Source organism: Macaca thibetana, chromosome 3 (assembly GCF_024542745.1).
Source record: "Macaca thibetana thibetana isolate TM-01 chromosome 3, ASM2454274v1, whole genome shotgun sequence".
Classification (NCBI taxonomy): domain Eukaryota; kingdom Metazoa; phylum Chordata; class Mammalia; order Primates; family Cercopithecidae; genus Macaca; species Macaca thibetana.
Window position 1 is genome coordinate 16,018,443 of NC_065580.1, and position 12,147 is coordinate 16,030,589.

Here is a 12,147-nt window from a genome sequence, read left to right on the forward strand (position 1 = left end):
ATTTTGAATAAGCATTTTTTTGCTTGTTAGGTGTTTTTGGTGGTGGTGGTGGTGGTTTATTTTACACTGACCACTTTGAAGAAATCCCATGGTTATCTATGATTTCTCTGCTGGCAACCCTTCTGATTGGGGTGACTCACTTTTCTGTGTAAAGAGTGTAAGTGGCCCAGGTAGGAGGTGGAAGCAGCTGTCTGGAGGCCATTGGGATCCTTATGTCTGTCTCTTGGCTTCAGGTAACCAGCTGGGCTTTGATAGGAATGATCTGAATGGAGACAGAAAACAGTGGAAACTAACACTCCTCACCCAGCCCTGTTTCTATGAAGTGTTTGGTTCCTTCCTTGACTCTTGAGTGATGATGATATTCAGGCGAGGCCTTGACATTATGGTAAGAAAGGGAAAAAATGTATATGTCTTTCTGTGCATCTATCTACTGGATGTATATCTCCAAAAGCAGACAAACCCAAGGCTTTAAGATGAACTAGGGTCTGCCTTTGGACTCCATGAAAACAAAATCCATGTTGAACAAAGTGATGTTTGTATGCAGTGAATTTCTGGGTGATCCGTGTGTATCTGTCCATTGTGTGTGAGCCCTGAGCCCTGTTTTCCTCTGAAGATAGTGAGTGGTAGCCGTCTCCTCACACGAACCACACATCTGGAGCACTGATGGCCCTCTCAAGGTAATTGATCTGACACATTTACTGTTTACCAAACAAGTGTCTGATGCTTACTTGGGTATATTCCACAGCATGTGGACAGCAGTCCCCTGTGTTTGCCAGGAAAGCTGTGCTCCATGTAGAGGTTTTACTCTACTCATCACTGCAATTTGCACGCTGCTCCATGGACACTCGGAGGTCTGAGCTCTGTTTACTAACTAGAATTGTGTTCTGTACTTGTCTGTCTCCCTTGGCTCCTCCTGGCCGTTGGTACCAGCTCCCAGGGGTGTCCACAACTGCTTGGAACAGATGGTGAAGGTGGAATTTCAAAGAGAAACTTGCTTGGATCTTCAGTGACGAGCTTGGATGAGCTATGGCCCCAACATGGGCCCTCTCAGAATTGCCAGGAGGAGGCTTTGGCAGGTGCCACACATGCCGCGGGGCCTGCCTCCCTCTGCTGCATCCAGTGGGTACAGACCAGTCAACATGTGGTCAGAGTGGCTGGATGGGGTCACGGCCCTCAGATGTCTTTCCAGCTACCTTTTCAAAAGATTCTCAAATAACTCACTTGAAGTGTTTCAATGGCAAGCAAGTTTTTTGAAAATGAATCCTTCCTCAGTTAATTGATCAAATGGGTGAATCCTGACCCTCTCTAGTTTCTTTCCCTGGTCAGAGTAGGGAGCTGGTGTTAGCTGTGGGATTCACTGTGGCGTCCTACCCCAAAGGCAAAGAAGACGAAAATAAAGTGTGCAGAGCTGGGCTTGATTCCCAAGTCGCAGTCTGGCTCCTACTATGGTAGGCGGGACATCTCTCTAGCCTGTTCACAGAGATGGAACTAGGGAATTGAGAGAAGAGTTAGGGGTCCAGGGAGATTTACTTGAGTCTGATTTTCCAGGTGAATGAGAAGGGCGGCTTGGTCCAGGGTTTGGTGCCAACACTTTCCTGGGAGAGGCATGTCATCACCAACAGCGTTTGTCATTATTGTTGTATGTTAGCAATAAGATTCAGCTGGTCAGATTTTTTGGGCCACCTCGAAGATGCTGACACATTTTCTGTGCTATGATTGTTCTGAAGGCAGAGTAGCGGTAACCACTGTGAGAACCCAAATAAAAATCAATGCCCCCCTAAAGACCACCTTCTGAAACACTCTTTCCTCTGGAAAACAGTGCCCTGCTTTCACCCAAGCTTCTTATTATTTTTGGATTCCATCTCTTTGTATGTGATAATCTAGTGTACCATGGAACACATTTTGGGAGCTGGGGGCTCTGCTTATATTTAAGGGAGACAGTCCTGTCTGACCTGAGAGTGGAGGATGCTTTCCAGTGTGAAGGAGTGTGAGGCAGCAGGCACAGACACAGACAGTGAGAGAAGGGTCACTTTATTGGTATTGAGACTGCAGAGGGACCGGGGGCTTTAGCTGTTGGCAGCTATGGTGTCCCTAATCCAGTCCACATAGTTGTAGACCTTGGTGTAGACTCCAGGCCTATTCTTCCGGGCGCAGCCATAGCCCCAGGAGACAACTCCTTGGAGCTGTCCATTGCAGACCACAGGGCCACCAGAGTCACGCTGGGGAGAAGAAGGGACAAGTTGTATGAAGAGAGAGATGGAGGAGGAATATAGTTACATTTACTCTGAACATTAAAAGATCCCTTTCCAGCCAGCTCTGTGGCTCCATGTCCTTCTCACGGTGGCCCATTCTCTGTTCTTCCTAAGCAGACAGTATGCAGCCCAAGGGAGCCTTCCTCAGTTCTCCATGGGGGCACGGCAGGGAGGCTCCTTAGCTTCCCACCTTGAGAGTTCAAATCTTTTTCCCGGGTGGGGCCTGGGTATTGGTGGGAGCCTCAGCATGGGAAGGGTTGTTCAAATCACCTGGCAGGAATCCTTGCCTCCCTCAAGGAAGCCCACACAGAACATGTTGCTGGTAATCTTCCCAGGGTAGGAAGCTTCACACTTAGCCTGGGTCAGCACAGGAGCATCCAGGCACTGCAGCTCATCTGGGTAGTCGGCTGTGAGGATCAGGAAGAGATCAATAAAGTAGAAATGTGGGTCAGGCTTTAGAAGGAGACAATAATCTAGGATGGAACATTGAAGAGGAACACTGCCCTGGACAGGACTCCAAAACATAAGTCCTGGCAAGGGACTCTGGCTTTTAGTTCCCAACATGATCATTGTTGAGCCCCTCCCAAGACGTGATTATAGCAAGTTCTCCATTTGTCTTGTCTTTTGATTTTAGGGGCCAAGTCCTTGAGACTTTGCATCTCTCTTGTGCGCAGTGCAGAGCCTGTGTGTAATGGTCACTGGAAATGTGTTTTAAGCCTGGAAGTGAGAGGATTCAAGGTAAATGGCATACTTTGTTCTGCAAATTGTGAGGATGGAGGGAAGTAGAAGGACAAAGGGTCCCACTCACCACCAAAGCTCAGAGTGTTGCCCCAGCCAGAGATGAGGCACTCAGTGCCAGCGGCTGCAAAGGCAGAGGGCAGAGAGATGGTGGACACACGGGCATTGATGATGGCAGGCGTGGAGAGTTTGACCAGCATGATGTCATTGTCCAGAGTCTCATTGTTGTATTTGGGGTGGCGGATGATCTTGGCTGCATGGATGAACTGCTCATTCCCCTCCAGGACTTTGATATTGTGCTCTCCCAGTCTCACCTGGATGCGGCTGATGGGCAGGGCAGGCATAGTGAAGACCTTCTCCCACAGTCGGGGCACCCATCCCACCTTCTCCAGCATCCTCAAGCTCCCTGTTTATGGACAGGTCAGGAGGCATGTGTTGGGTGTGTAGCCATATCGCATGGGTGGGAGAGGGATGTGGGTCAGTATAGGTATGAGACCCAGGACCTTTCTGTTCCAGCTGTTGGTGGTAGTTGCTTGGGGAAGAGTCAAAGTGATCCCACCAGAGGCTGCTCCTCAACCCAGTCTCTTTCCCACAATCTCCATAGTCAATAGCACTATGGGCACAAGGAGCTACTTGACATTTTCCCAGCATTCTTCACCCCAGGTGTTTGCTAGTTGTGCACAGTGCCTGTTCCTCCCTCCCTTCTTGTCCTGGTGAGCACCACCCTTCTGTGTAATCTAATCCAAGGGTATCCATAGCATTAGCATCTCCTGGGAACTTGTTAGAAATGTAAATTCTTGGTTCTTACCCCCACCTACTGATCAGAACCTTGGGGATGGGACCCAGTGATTTGTGCCTTAACAAGCCTGCAGGTGGTTCTGACACATACTCAGGTTTGAGAGTTCTTGGTGTAGGCAGCAGTTCTCAGCTCTGTCTATATACTCTACAGTTACCAGAGGTAGAGTGTTAAAGACTCACTGATATTCACACCTTCTTCCTGGAAATTTTGAGTTAATTGCCCTGGGATAGGAAATAGGCATCAGTATTTCTAAAAACTCTTTCTTAGGTGACTTTAATGTGTAGCTAACCAGCAAAAGTACTTGCCTGCTTTTCTCACTAGCTCAGTCCACTCCAAGATCATTCCTGCCTGCTTTTATGACCACAACCCTTGCTGTTTCATGGATTTGCCTGGGTGTGAGGGGTTCCTGTCTTGTGTTCACTCTCTGCTCTGGACAGTCAGCTGCTGCCAACAAGTTTTCTTCTCTACCACCTCTCCCCTCCATCCTACCCAATCTCAGTACTTCCCTGGGCTGAAGCCAAGCTCGCCCAGGCAGCCTGGCTGAGAGCTTTGCAGTCAGGGGCCCCACACTTACGGCTTGTAGCAGTGAGCTGCTGACACCACCCACTGTTTGTTAATGAGGGAGCCACCGCAGAAGTGGGAGCCAGAATTCAGCGACACTTGGTAAGGGAGAGAATTCTCTTCACAGGTGTAGCCCCCAACGATCTTGTCATCATCGTCAAAGGGGGCAGCAACTGGAGTGGAGATGGAAAGGGAGAAGGCACCTTAGTGGCATATTAGGGGTGGTGCTCCTAGCCTGCGGTTGCTTCCTGCTAATTAGAAATACTTAACAAGCACAGTGAGGCTAGGCAAGGGAGGGAGCTCTGCCACCCCTGGTGAGCATCACTGGATGTGGCTCCCAAGTCTTTGTGTCTGCAGGGTATGTAGCTAGGTGCCCAGTGGGGGCTCAGATCTTTCCTGGGATAACCAGGCTGAGGTCTCAAGGAATGTCCTCACAGTGCTTCCAGTGGGATTGGAGTTGGGATGTGGTTGATCACCCACTGTGTGCTTCTCTGTTTTATTGATCACCTGTGCACTTCCTCTGGCAATTTGAGCCCTGGATTGTCAGGATACTTTCCCTAAGCTAGGAAAACCCCTTGGCTGTGTAGACCTGGCCATGACCAGCTTCCCTGTCAGCTCAGATATGTGCAGTCAGGGCAGAGGTGACAGCAGCCCCCAGGTTCACTTCGGAAGAACATAGGTAGATGTTGTTATTGGCCAATAGAACAGCAATTCTTAACCTTGGCTGCATGCCTGGAATGTTAAAAATCACCTAGGAAGCTAAAAGCTTAGTACACAGGCTACACCCCCAGAAACATGAAGTTAGAACTTCTAGAGTTTAGTTTCTGGCATCAGTAATTTTTCAACCTCCCCAGGTGCATTCGAGGTTAAGAGCAGGTATAGTGGTGCTATTCTGGTGCTGTTGGAGCCAAGCCTGAAGACTGCTGCTTCATTTCATAGGCCAGCCCCACCTGGTCTCCCAGTTTTACCAACCACAGTGCAGATATGGATGAATGACAGTGGTGGGAGTGAAGTCAGGGAGAAGGTGAAACAGGTGAGGCTTAAAGAGAGCCCAAGGAGGATGGGAATTAGAGAAACCAGATGGAGGAAATACAATATCAGAGCACGTCAAAAGAGGAGAGGTAGCAAGAATGGAAGGGCCTGTGTCTGCCAGGAAGGATGGTGGGTGGGGCCTGAGAAGGGGCATGAAACTCACCAGTAGCTCCCACAAAGGCAAAGATCAGGAGTGGATTCATGGTGGTAGAGAGTGCCTGACTGGTGGTGGAAGGCCCATCTTTATACCTCCCGAGGATCGGAAGAGGAGGTGTCTGTGAGGTGAGGGTCACAGTACAGTTTCCTCGCAGTACAAACACACCTGCAGCTTTCCCCTTCCCCGGGTCTTGCATCAGCTCGGCTAAGTTTGGCCACTCTGTGGGTTTGTGATTCTCAGGTGATAAGGAAACTTGCCTTCTCAGAGCAGAGAGGGAGACCGGCTGTTTCCTAAAAGGATGCTGGGATGGGGAAGACAGGGGAAGCCAAAGCCGGATCACACAGCTGGGCTTTCTTAGGCCAAGGAGATGAGGGTTAGAAGGAGGGAGAATGGCCTGGCTGTTTAAGAATCCTTTTAACTATTGGGGATGTATTTAATGTACTTAAGGAAGGACAAGCGTTGGTAACAACCTTGGCTTTTCAGTGTCCTGGAGCCCCAATGAGAGGAGCAAAGTCTTATCTAAGGCCTATTCCTGTGAACATGAAGATGCTTCTCTCCAGTCAGTGTGCGGGAAGGTCAAATCCAAGGCTTTGGGGAACGAGAATTCCAACACAAAGGGGTAAGGAGAAGGGAGACTCAACATTCTATACGATTCTGGGCTTCCAGGTGGTTCTCCTTCCTACTAAGGCTCAAGGATGGGAAGTGTTTCAAAGAAGCAGGGGGCACAGGGTAGGTAGGAGCTTACTCAGTACATTTGGAGGATGGAAAACCAATGGTGCACTCCTCCCCTTTTTCAATGTGAAGACATTTGTCTGTCTCATGTGCATCCTGTCATAGGTTCTTTTAATGTAACCTCACGGTGGCCCGGCAACCTGCACTCAGCATGATGCAAAGTGACCCACCTGTTCGGGGCTGACAGCATTCACCAGAATAACATGCCCCTGATCAGATGTCAGAGTTTGGACCATGGTAAACCTGGGTTATGATCTGATCTGAGAATGAGCAGTAGGTAGAGATATAAGCACATGGTAATTGGGTCACATATTGGGTTCAGTAACGAAGATGTGGAGGGGTGGGTCTAGAATTTTCTATTTTATATGCAGTGAGATTATGCTGGGCTCAGTACAAAGTGAATCTTCTCAGAGAATATCCTGATTTGGGCTCTACCAAGGCTACTAAGACACAGTTGTGTAATTGACTGAGACATAACCTGGCCAGAGCAGTGTGGAGATGGAGATGCTGTCTGCGCTCAAGTCTAATGTTGTAAAGAAAGGAGGAGCTTCCTTATGAGTGTGCTTTCCCTTCTCAGCAACTCTGAGCTCAGGTTGGTGATGGGCAGGAATGAGCAGAGCTCAAGTTTGAATTCCTTGAAAGGTAAAGGAAACAGTTATGTTCTGGAGATGGTGAACAAAATGAGAAAACTCAGAAATTTGGTGGTGCAATTGAACATGGCCAGGGGACTAGAGGGAGGAAGCAAATGGAAACCAGAGACAATTGGAGAAAATGCCAAAGTGGAGCCCGTGGAGTTCAGAGGACACACAGAGAACCTCCGGGTTTAGCTCCTGGCATGGCCGCCAAGCCAGCTTCCCCACAGCCAGGAGATCCACTGCTCAGAGATACCCTCTCCACCTGTACCCCCTCTAAATGGTTTCCATTTGCTTCTTCCCTCTAGCCCCGGGCCCTGTCCAATTGCACCACCAAATTTCTGAGTCTCCCCATGACAAGGGGACAAAATGAAACAACATATTTAGGGACAACAAAGGAAAAGCCCATATTATCAATGCTCCAAAACCTGGCTACCTCAGGCTTGGCCAGTTATGCCTGACCAGAGAGGTGTGTCATCTACATGGCAGTCATGGCCTGGATGGGTCATAGAACTCCTGCCTTAGAGGATAGGGAGAGACTCTTGCTGTAGCAACTGTAGACACCAGTGTGCACTAAACACGGAGGTGAACCTTGGTAGAAGATGGAAAAAAATTTTGGAAAAGGAGGTTTTTGGATTAGTGCTTGTGGCTCTGACTCTGTGTCTGGAAAGTAACACCCATAAATATGAGGATTTTCTGTATCTAGAGCTTGAAGACTAGCCTTCTCCAGTATTTTGTGCTCTTCCTTAAATGATCACAGTACATTCTGAGGTCATCTTTCTTCAAAAAGGAATGACCTTGCAGGCAGAGAATGTAGCTGTAGGTGGAGACTGTTACCTCATACTGTAGACTCAGATGTGTAGGATAGGCTCAGATCCAGCTGCCCAAGCTCAATTTGGAGAACATGCCATTCTTGGTACTGTTCATTCTGAACTACAGATTTCTTTGTCTACTTCTCTAAGATACCTTTCTGTCTTGTGTTTAGTGCTTAGCACACCAAACCACTGTCCTTCAATTATGATAACAGTGAATCATATCTGTATGCTTACTATATACCACGTAACTTACTATACAGCAGGTAACTCATATAAGTTAAGAATGCTTTTTTCACTTTATCATCACAACCACCTTGGGATTTTACATTTTACAGATGATCAAATGATCATTTTACAGATGATCGAATGAGTTTTCTGGAGGTAAAGTGACACTTCCATCTCCCAAAGCAACAGCTCCCAGCCAGAGCCGGCCCTCCCTGCACTCAAGACCTTGGCACAGCAACCAGAGCTGGAAAGAACCATGAGAGAAGCTTTCAATGACTTTCAATCACTTTGTCCCCCATTTTTTGTCTTCTCTCCTGCATTTTTCTCCATCTCCAGGTACAGTTTGGGATGTGGATGCTTGTCCCAACACAAAAACACTTGGGGATTCATTCCTGATACCCCAATTCATCCCGATTTTCCTCCATTTAAAGTCAGACTCACCTACCTGTTTGGTCAGAGAGAGGTGTGTTTTAAAATCCCCAAGGAAGGAGGCAGGGACAGTGCCCTCAGATGATTATTGGTGAAGGGAATTTATGCCTCATTTCAGTTTAAGAAAATGTTGCTGTGTCTCTGCCTAGGACAGGCAGCCCATTGTGGCCCTGGGTGATGAGGGAAGCCCACAGAGACCCAGGGTTTGTCACCTGTGGCTACCAGTGTCTGCAGAGCCAGAATTGAGCTAATCCTGTGAAAGGATGGGCGCTGATGGGCAGTTGTATGGTTGGTTGCTATCGGGCTTCTTGATCTCTCAAATTCTAGGTGACAAGATCAATGCATGCTTGAGGGACCCTTCCCAGCAGGGACTGGTGGCTACAAACTGGTTCAGCTGTGGAATGTCATACTACTTTACCTTTGGTTTTTCTATGAAAACCAAACAACGAAAGACAGATGAATTCAAGAACTCTACCAGTGTGCAGGCAATAATTCTGTTCGAGAAAAGGGAGGTTTGTGGCTCTTCCTCACATTGGCCTTGAAAGAGCTTGGCTGCAGGGTGGCTATTATTAAAATGTCAAAAAAATGGAAGATGCTGTTGAGGCTGCAGAGGAAAGGGAATGTGTGTACACTGTTGGCCCGAGTGTAAATTAGTTCATGGAAAAAGTAATGCAGAAAGCACTTTGGAGATTTCTGAAATAATTTAAAACAGAACTAGGATTCCACCCAGCATTCCTTTACTGGGCATTTACTTAAAGGAAAATAATTGTTCTGCCAAAAAGAGTTGCTCTTGCATATCCGTAACAGCACTATTCACCGTAGCAAAGCCATGGAATCAACCTAGGTGGCCATCAGCGGTAGACTGGATAAAGGAAATGTGGTACATATACACAGTGGAATACTATGCAGCCATGAAAAGAATGAAATCATGTTATTTGCAGCAACATGGATGGAGGTGGAGACCATAATCCTAAGCAAATTAACATAGGAACAGAAAACCAAATATCACGTTCTCATCTATAACTGCGAGCTGAGCATTGGGTATACATGGGTATAAAGATGGGAAGAGTAGACACTGCAACTACTAGAGGGAAGAGAGAAGGAGGGTGGAAAGGGCTGAAAAACTACCTATTGGGTGCTATGCTCACTGCCTGAGTGATGAGATCATTTGTGCCCCAAACCTCAGCATCACACAATATACCCATGTAACAAACCTGCACATGTACCCCCTGAATCTAAAATAAAAGTAGAAATTATTTTTTTTTTAAATGGGTCCTGGGCCAGTAGCAGTGGCTCATGCCTGTAATCCCAACACTTTGGATTACTTGAGGTCAGGACAACAAAACCAACCTGGCCAACATGGTGAAACCCTGTTTCTACCAAGAATACAAAAAAAAAAAAAATATAGCTGGGCATGGTGGCAGGTGCCTGTAATCCTAGGTACTTGGGAGGCTGAATCACTTGAACCCGGGAGGCAGAGGCTGTAGTGAGGAGAGACGATGCCACGGCACTCCAGCCTGGCTGTGTTTGATTCAGAAGGAGGTTTTGTGTGAAGGCTGAAATGGGGGCTCTTCAGAGCCTCTGTGGGAAGGAGGGCATAAGCCATGGTGGTGGACAGAGTTGCAGCTTTCTGCTTCTTTGCCCTATTGTCTGGACCCACAGGTGAACAGTAGCAGCCTCGATCCCGACCACACACTCTGGAGACCTTCACATCTCATGGTTCCATGTGAGCAAATGGACTGGGAAAGCTGTGTGGCCTGAGAACATGCAACCACATGGCCTGCCTCTCACTCAGTATTTTGTCTTGGATTTTGAATAAGCATTTTTTTGCTTCTTAGGTGTTTTTGTTGTTAGTGGTAGTGGTTTATTTTACACTGAACACTTGGAAGAAATGCCATGGTTATCTGTGATTTTCATGCCCTGTTTCTGCTGACAACCCTTCTGAGTGGGGTGACTCACTCTCCTGTGTAAAGAGTCTACGTGGCCCAGGTAGGAGGTGGAAGCAGGCGTCTGGAGGCCATTGGTATACTTATGTCTGTCTCTTGGCTTCAGGTAACCAGCTGGGCTTTGATAGGAATGATCTGAATGGAGACAGAAAACAGTGGAAACTAACACTCCCCGCCCAGTCCTGCTTATATGAAGCATTTGGTTCTTCCCTTGACTCTTGAGTGATAATGACATTCAGACGGGATGCTGACATTATGGTAAGAAAGGGAAAAAGTGTAAGTTTCTTCTCTATTTGACTACTGTATATATTTCTCCATAAGCCGACAAACTCAAGGCTGTAAGGTGAACTAGGGTCTGCGTTTGGATTCCATAAAAACCAAATCCGTGTTGAACAAACTAATGTTTTTATGCAGTGACTTTCTGGGTAAACCGTGTGTATCTGTCATTGTGTGTGAGCCCTGAGCCCTGTTTTCCTCTGAAGGTAGTAAGTGGTAGCCGTCTCCTCACATGAATCACATCTGGAGCACAGAGGCCCTCTTAAGGTAATTGATCTGACACATTTACTGTTTACCAAACACTGTCTGATGCATACTTGGGTGTATTCCACAGCACGTGGACTGTGGTCCCCTGTGTTTGCCAGGAATGCTATGCTCCATGTAGAGGTTTTACTCTACTCATCACTGCAGTTTGCACGCTCCTTCATGGACACTTGGAGACCTGTGCTCTGTTCCCTGTAACTGGAAGTGTGCTCTGAACTTGTCTGTCTCCCTTGGCTGTTCTTGGCCCTTGGTACCAGCTCCCTGGGGTGTCCACAAGCACTTGGGACAGAAGGTGAAGGTGGAATTTTAAAGAGAAGTTTGCTTGGATCTTCAGTGACAACCTTGATAAGCTACGGCCCGAATATGGGCCCTCTCAGAATTGTCAGGAGGAGGTTTTGCAGGTGCCACAGGTGCAACGGGCCCTGCCTCCCTCTGCTGCGTCCAGTGGGTGCAAGCCAGCCAATGTGTGGCCAGAGTGGCTGGACAGTGTCACAGCTTTCAGATGTCTTTCCTTCTACCTTTTTAAAAGAGTCCCAAATAACTCACTTGAAGTGTTTCAATGGCAAGCAAGTTTTATGAAAATGAATACTTCCTCAGTTAATTGACCAAATGGGTGAATCCTGACCCTCTCTAGTTTCTTTCCCTAGTCATAGTCATAGTGGGGAGATGGTGTTGGCTGTGGGATTCACTGCAGCGTCCTACCCCAAAGGCAAAGAAGATGAAAATGAAGAGTGCAGAGCTGGGCTTGATTCCCAAGTCACAGTCAGGCTCCCGCTATGGTAGGCGGGACATCTCTCTAGCTGCTCACAGAGATGGAACTAGGGAATTAAGGGAAGAGTTAGGGGGCCAGGGAGATTTACTTGAGTCTGATTTTCCAGGTGAATGGGAAGGGGGGCTTTGTCCAGGGTTTGGTGCTGACACATTCTTGGTAGAGGCACGTCATCACCAATGGCATTTGTCGTTGTTGTATGTTAGCAATAAGATTCAGCTGGTCAGATGTTTTGGGCCACCTTGAAGATGCTGACACATTTTGTGTGCTGTGATTGTTCTGAAGGCAGAGTAGCTGTAACCACTGTGAGAAGCCCAAATAAAAATCAATACCCCCCGCCAAAGACCACCGTTCTGCAACACACTTTTCTCTAGAAAACAGTGCCCCCCTTTCTCCCAAGCTTCTTATTTTTGGATTCCATCTCTTTGTACGTGCTAATCTAGTGTACCATGGAACACATTTTGGGAGCCGGGGGCTCTGCCTACCTTTAAGGGGGACTGTCATGTCTGACCTGAGATTG

General features: G+C 47.6%; 2 protein-coding genes and 1 gene segment (V, D, J or C); all 3 read right to left on the reverse strand.

Annotated features, from left to right (window-relative positions):
- LOC126951110 (probable non-functional T cell receptor beta variable 7-3) overlaps window positions 1-12,147 on the reverse strand; it is a 632,711-nt gene that overhangs the window by 97,659 nt on the left and 522,905 nt on the right.
- The window catches only part of LOC126951109 (M1-specific T cell receptor beta chain-like), a 418,381-nt gene that overhangs the window by 46,300 nt on the left and 359,934 nt on the right, over window positions 1-12,147 (reverse strand). The window contains 1 exon segment of the mRNA XM_050784984.1: window positions 1,772-1,777. Coding sequence (XP_050640941.1) covers window positions 1,772-1,777 — 6 coding nt within the window.
- LOC126951081 (putative trypsin-6) lies at window positions 2,016-6,366 on the reverse strand. Of its 3 annotated transcripts, XM_050784977.1 has the most exons (6): window positions 5,546-5,585; window positions 4,364-4,523; window positions 3,969-4,010; window positions 3,061-3,314; window positions 2,523-2,659; window positions 2,016-2,219 (listed from the first exon to the last, which is right to left on the reverse strand). In XM_050784977.1, the coding sequence occupies exons 1-6, from the start codon at window positions 5,583-5,585 to the stop codon at window positions 2,067-2,069; spliced, it is 786 nt and encodes a 261-aa protein (XP_050640934.1). In that variant the 3' UTR covers window positions 2,016-2,066. The 3 variants fall into 3 exon arrangements, with proteins under 3 accessions (XP_050640934.1, XP_050640933.1, XP_050640935.1); XM_050784976.1 differs by lacking the exons at window positions 3,969-4,010; window positions 5,546-5,585 and adding an exon at window positions 6,285-6,366; XM_050784978.1 differs by lacking the exon at window positions 3,969-4,010 and having other exon boundaries at window positions 5,546-5,598.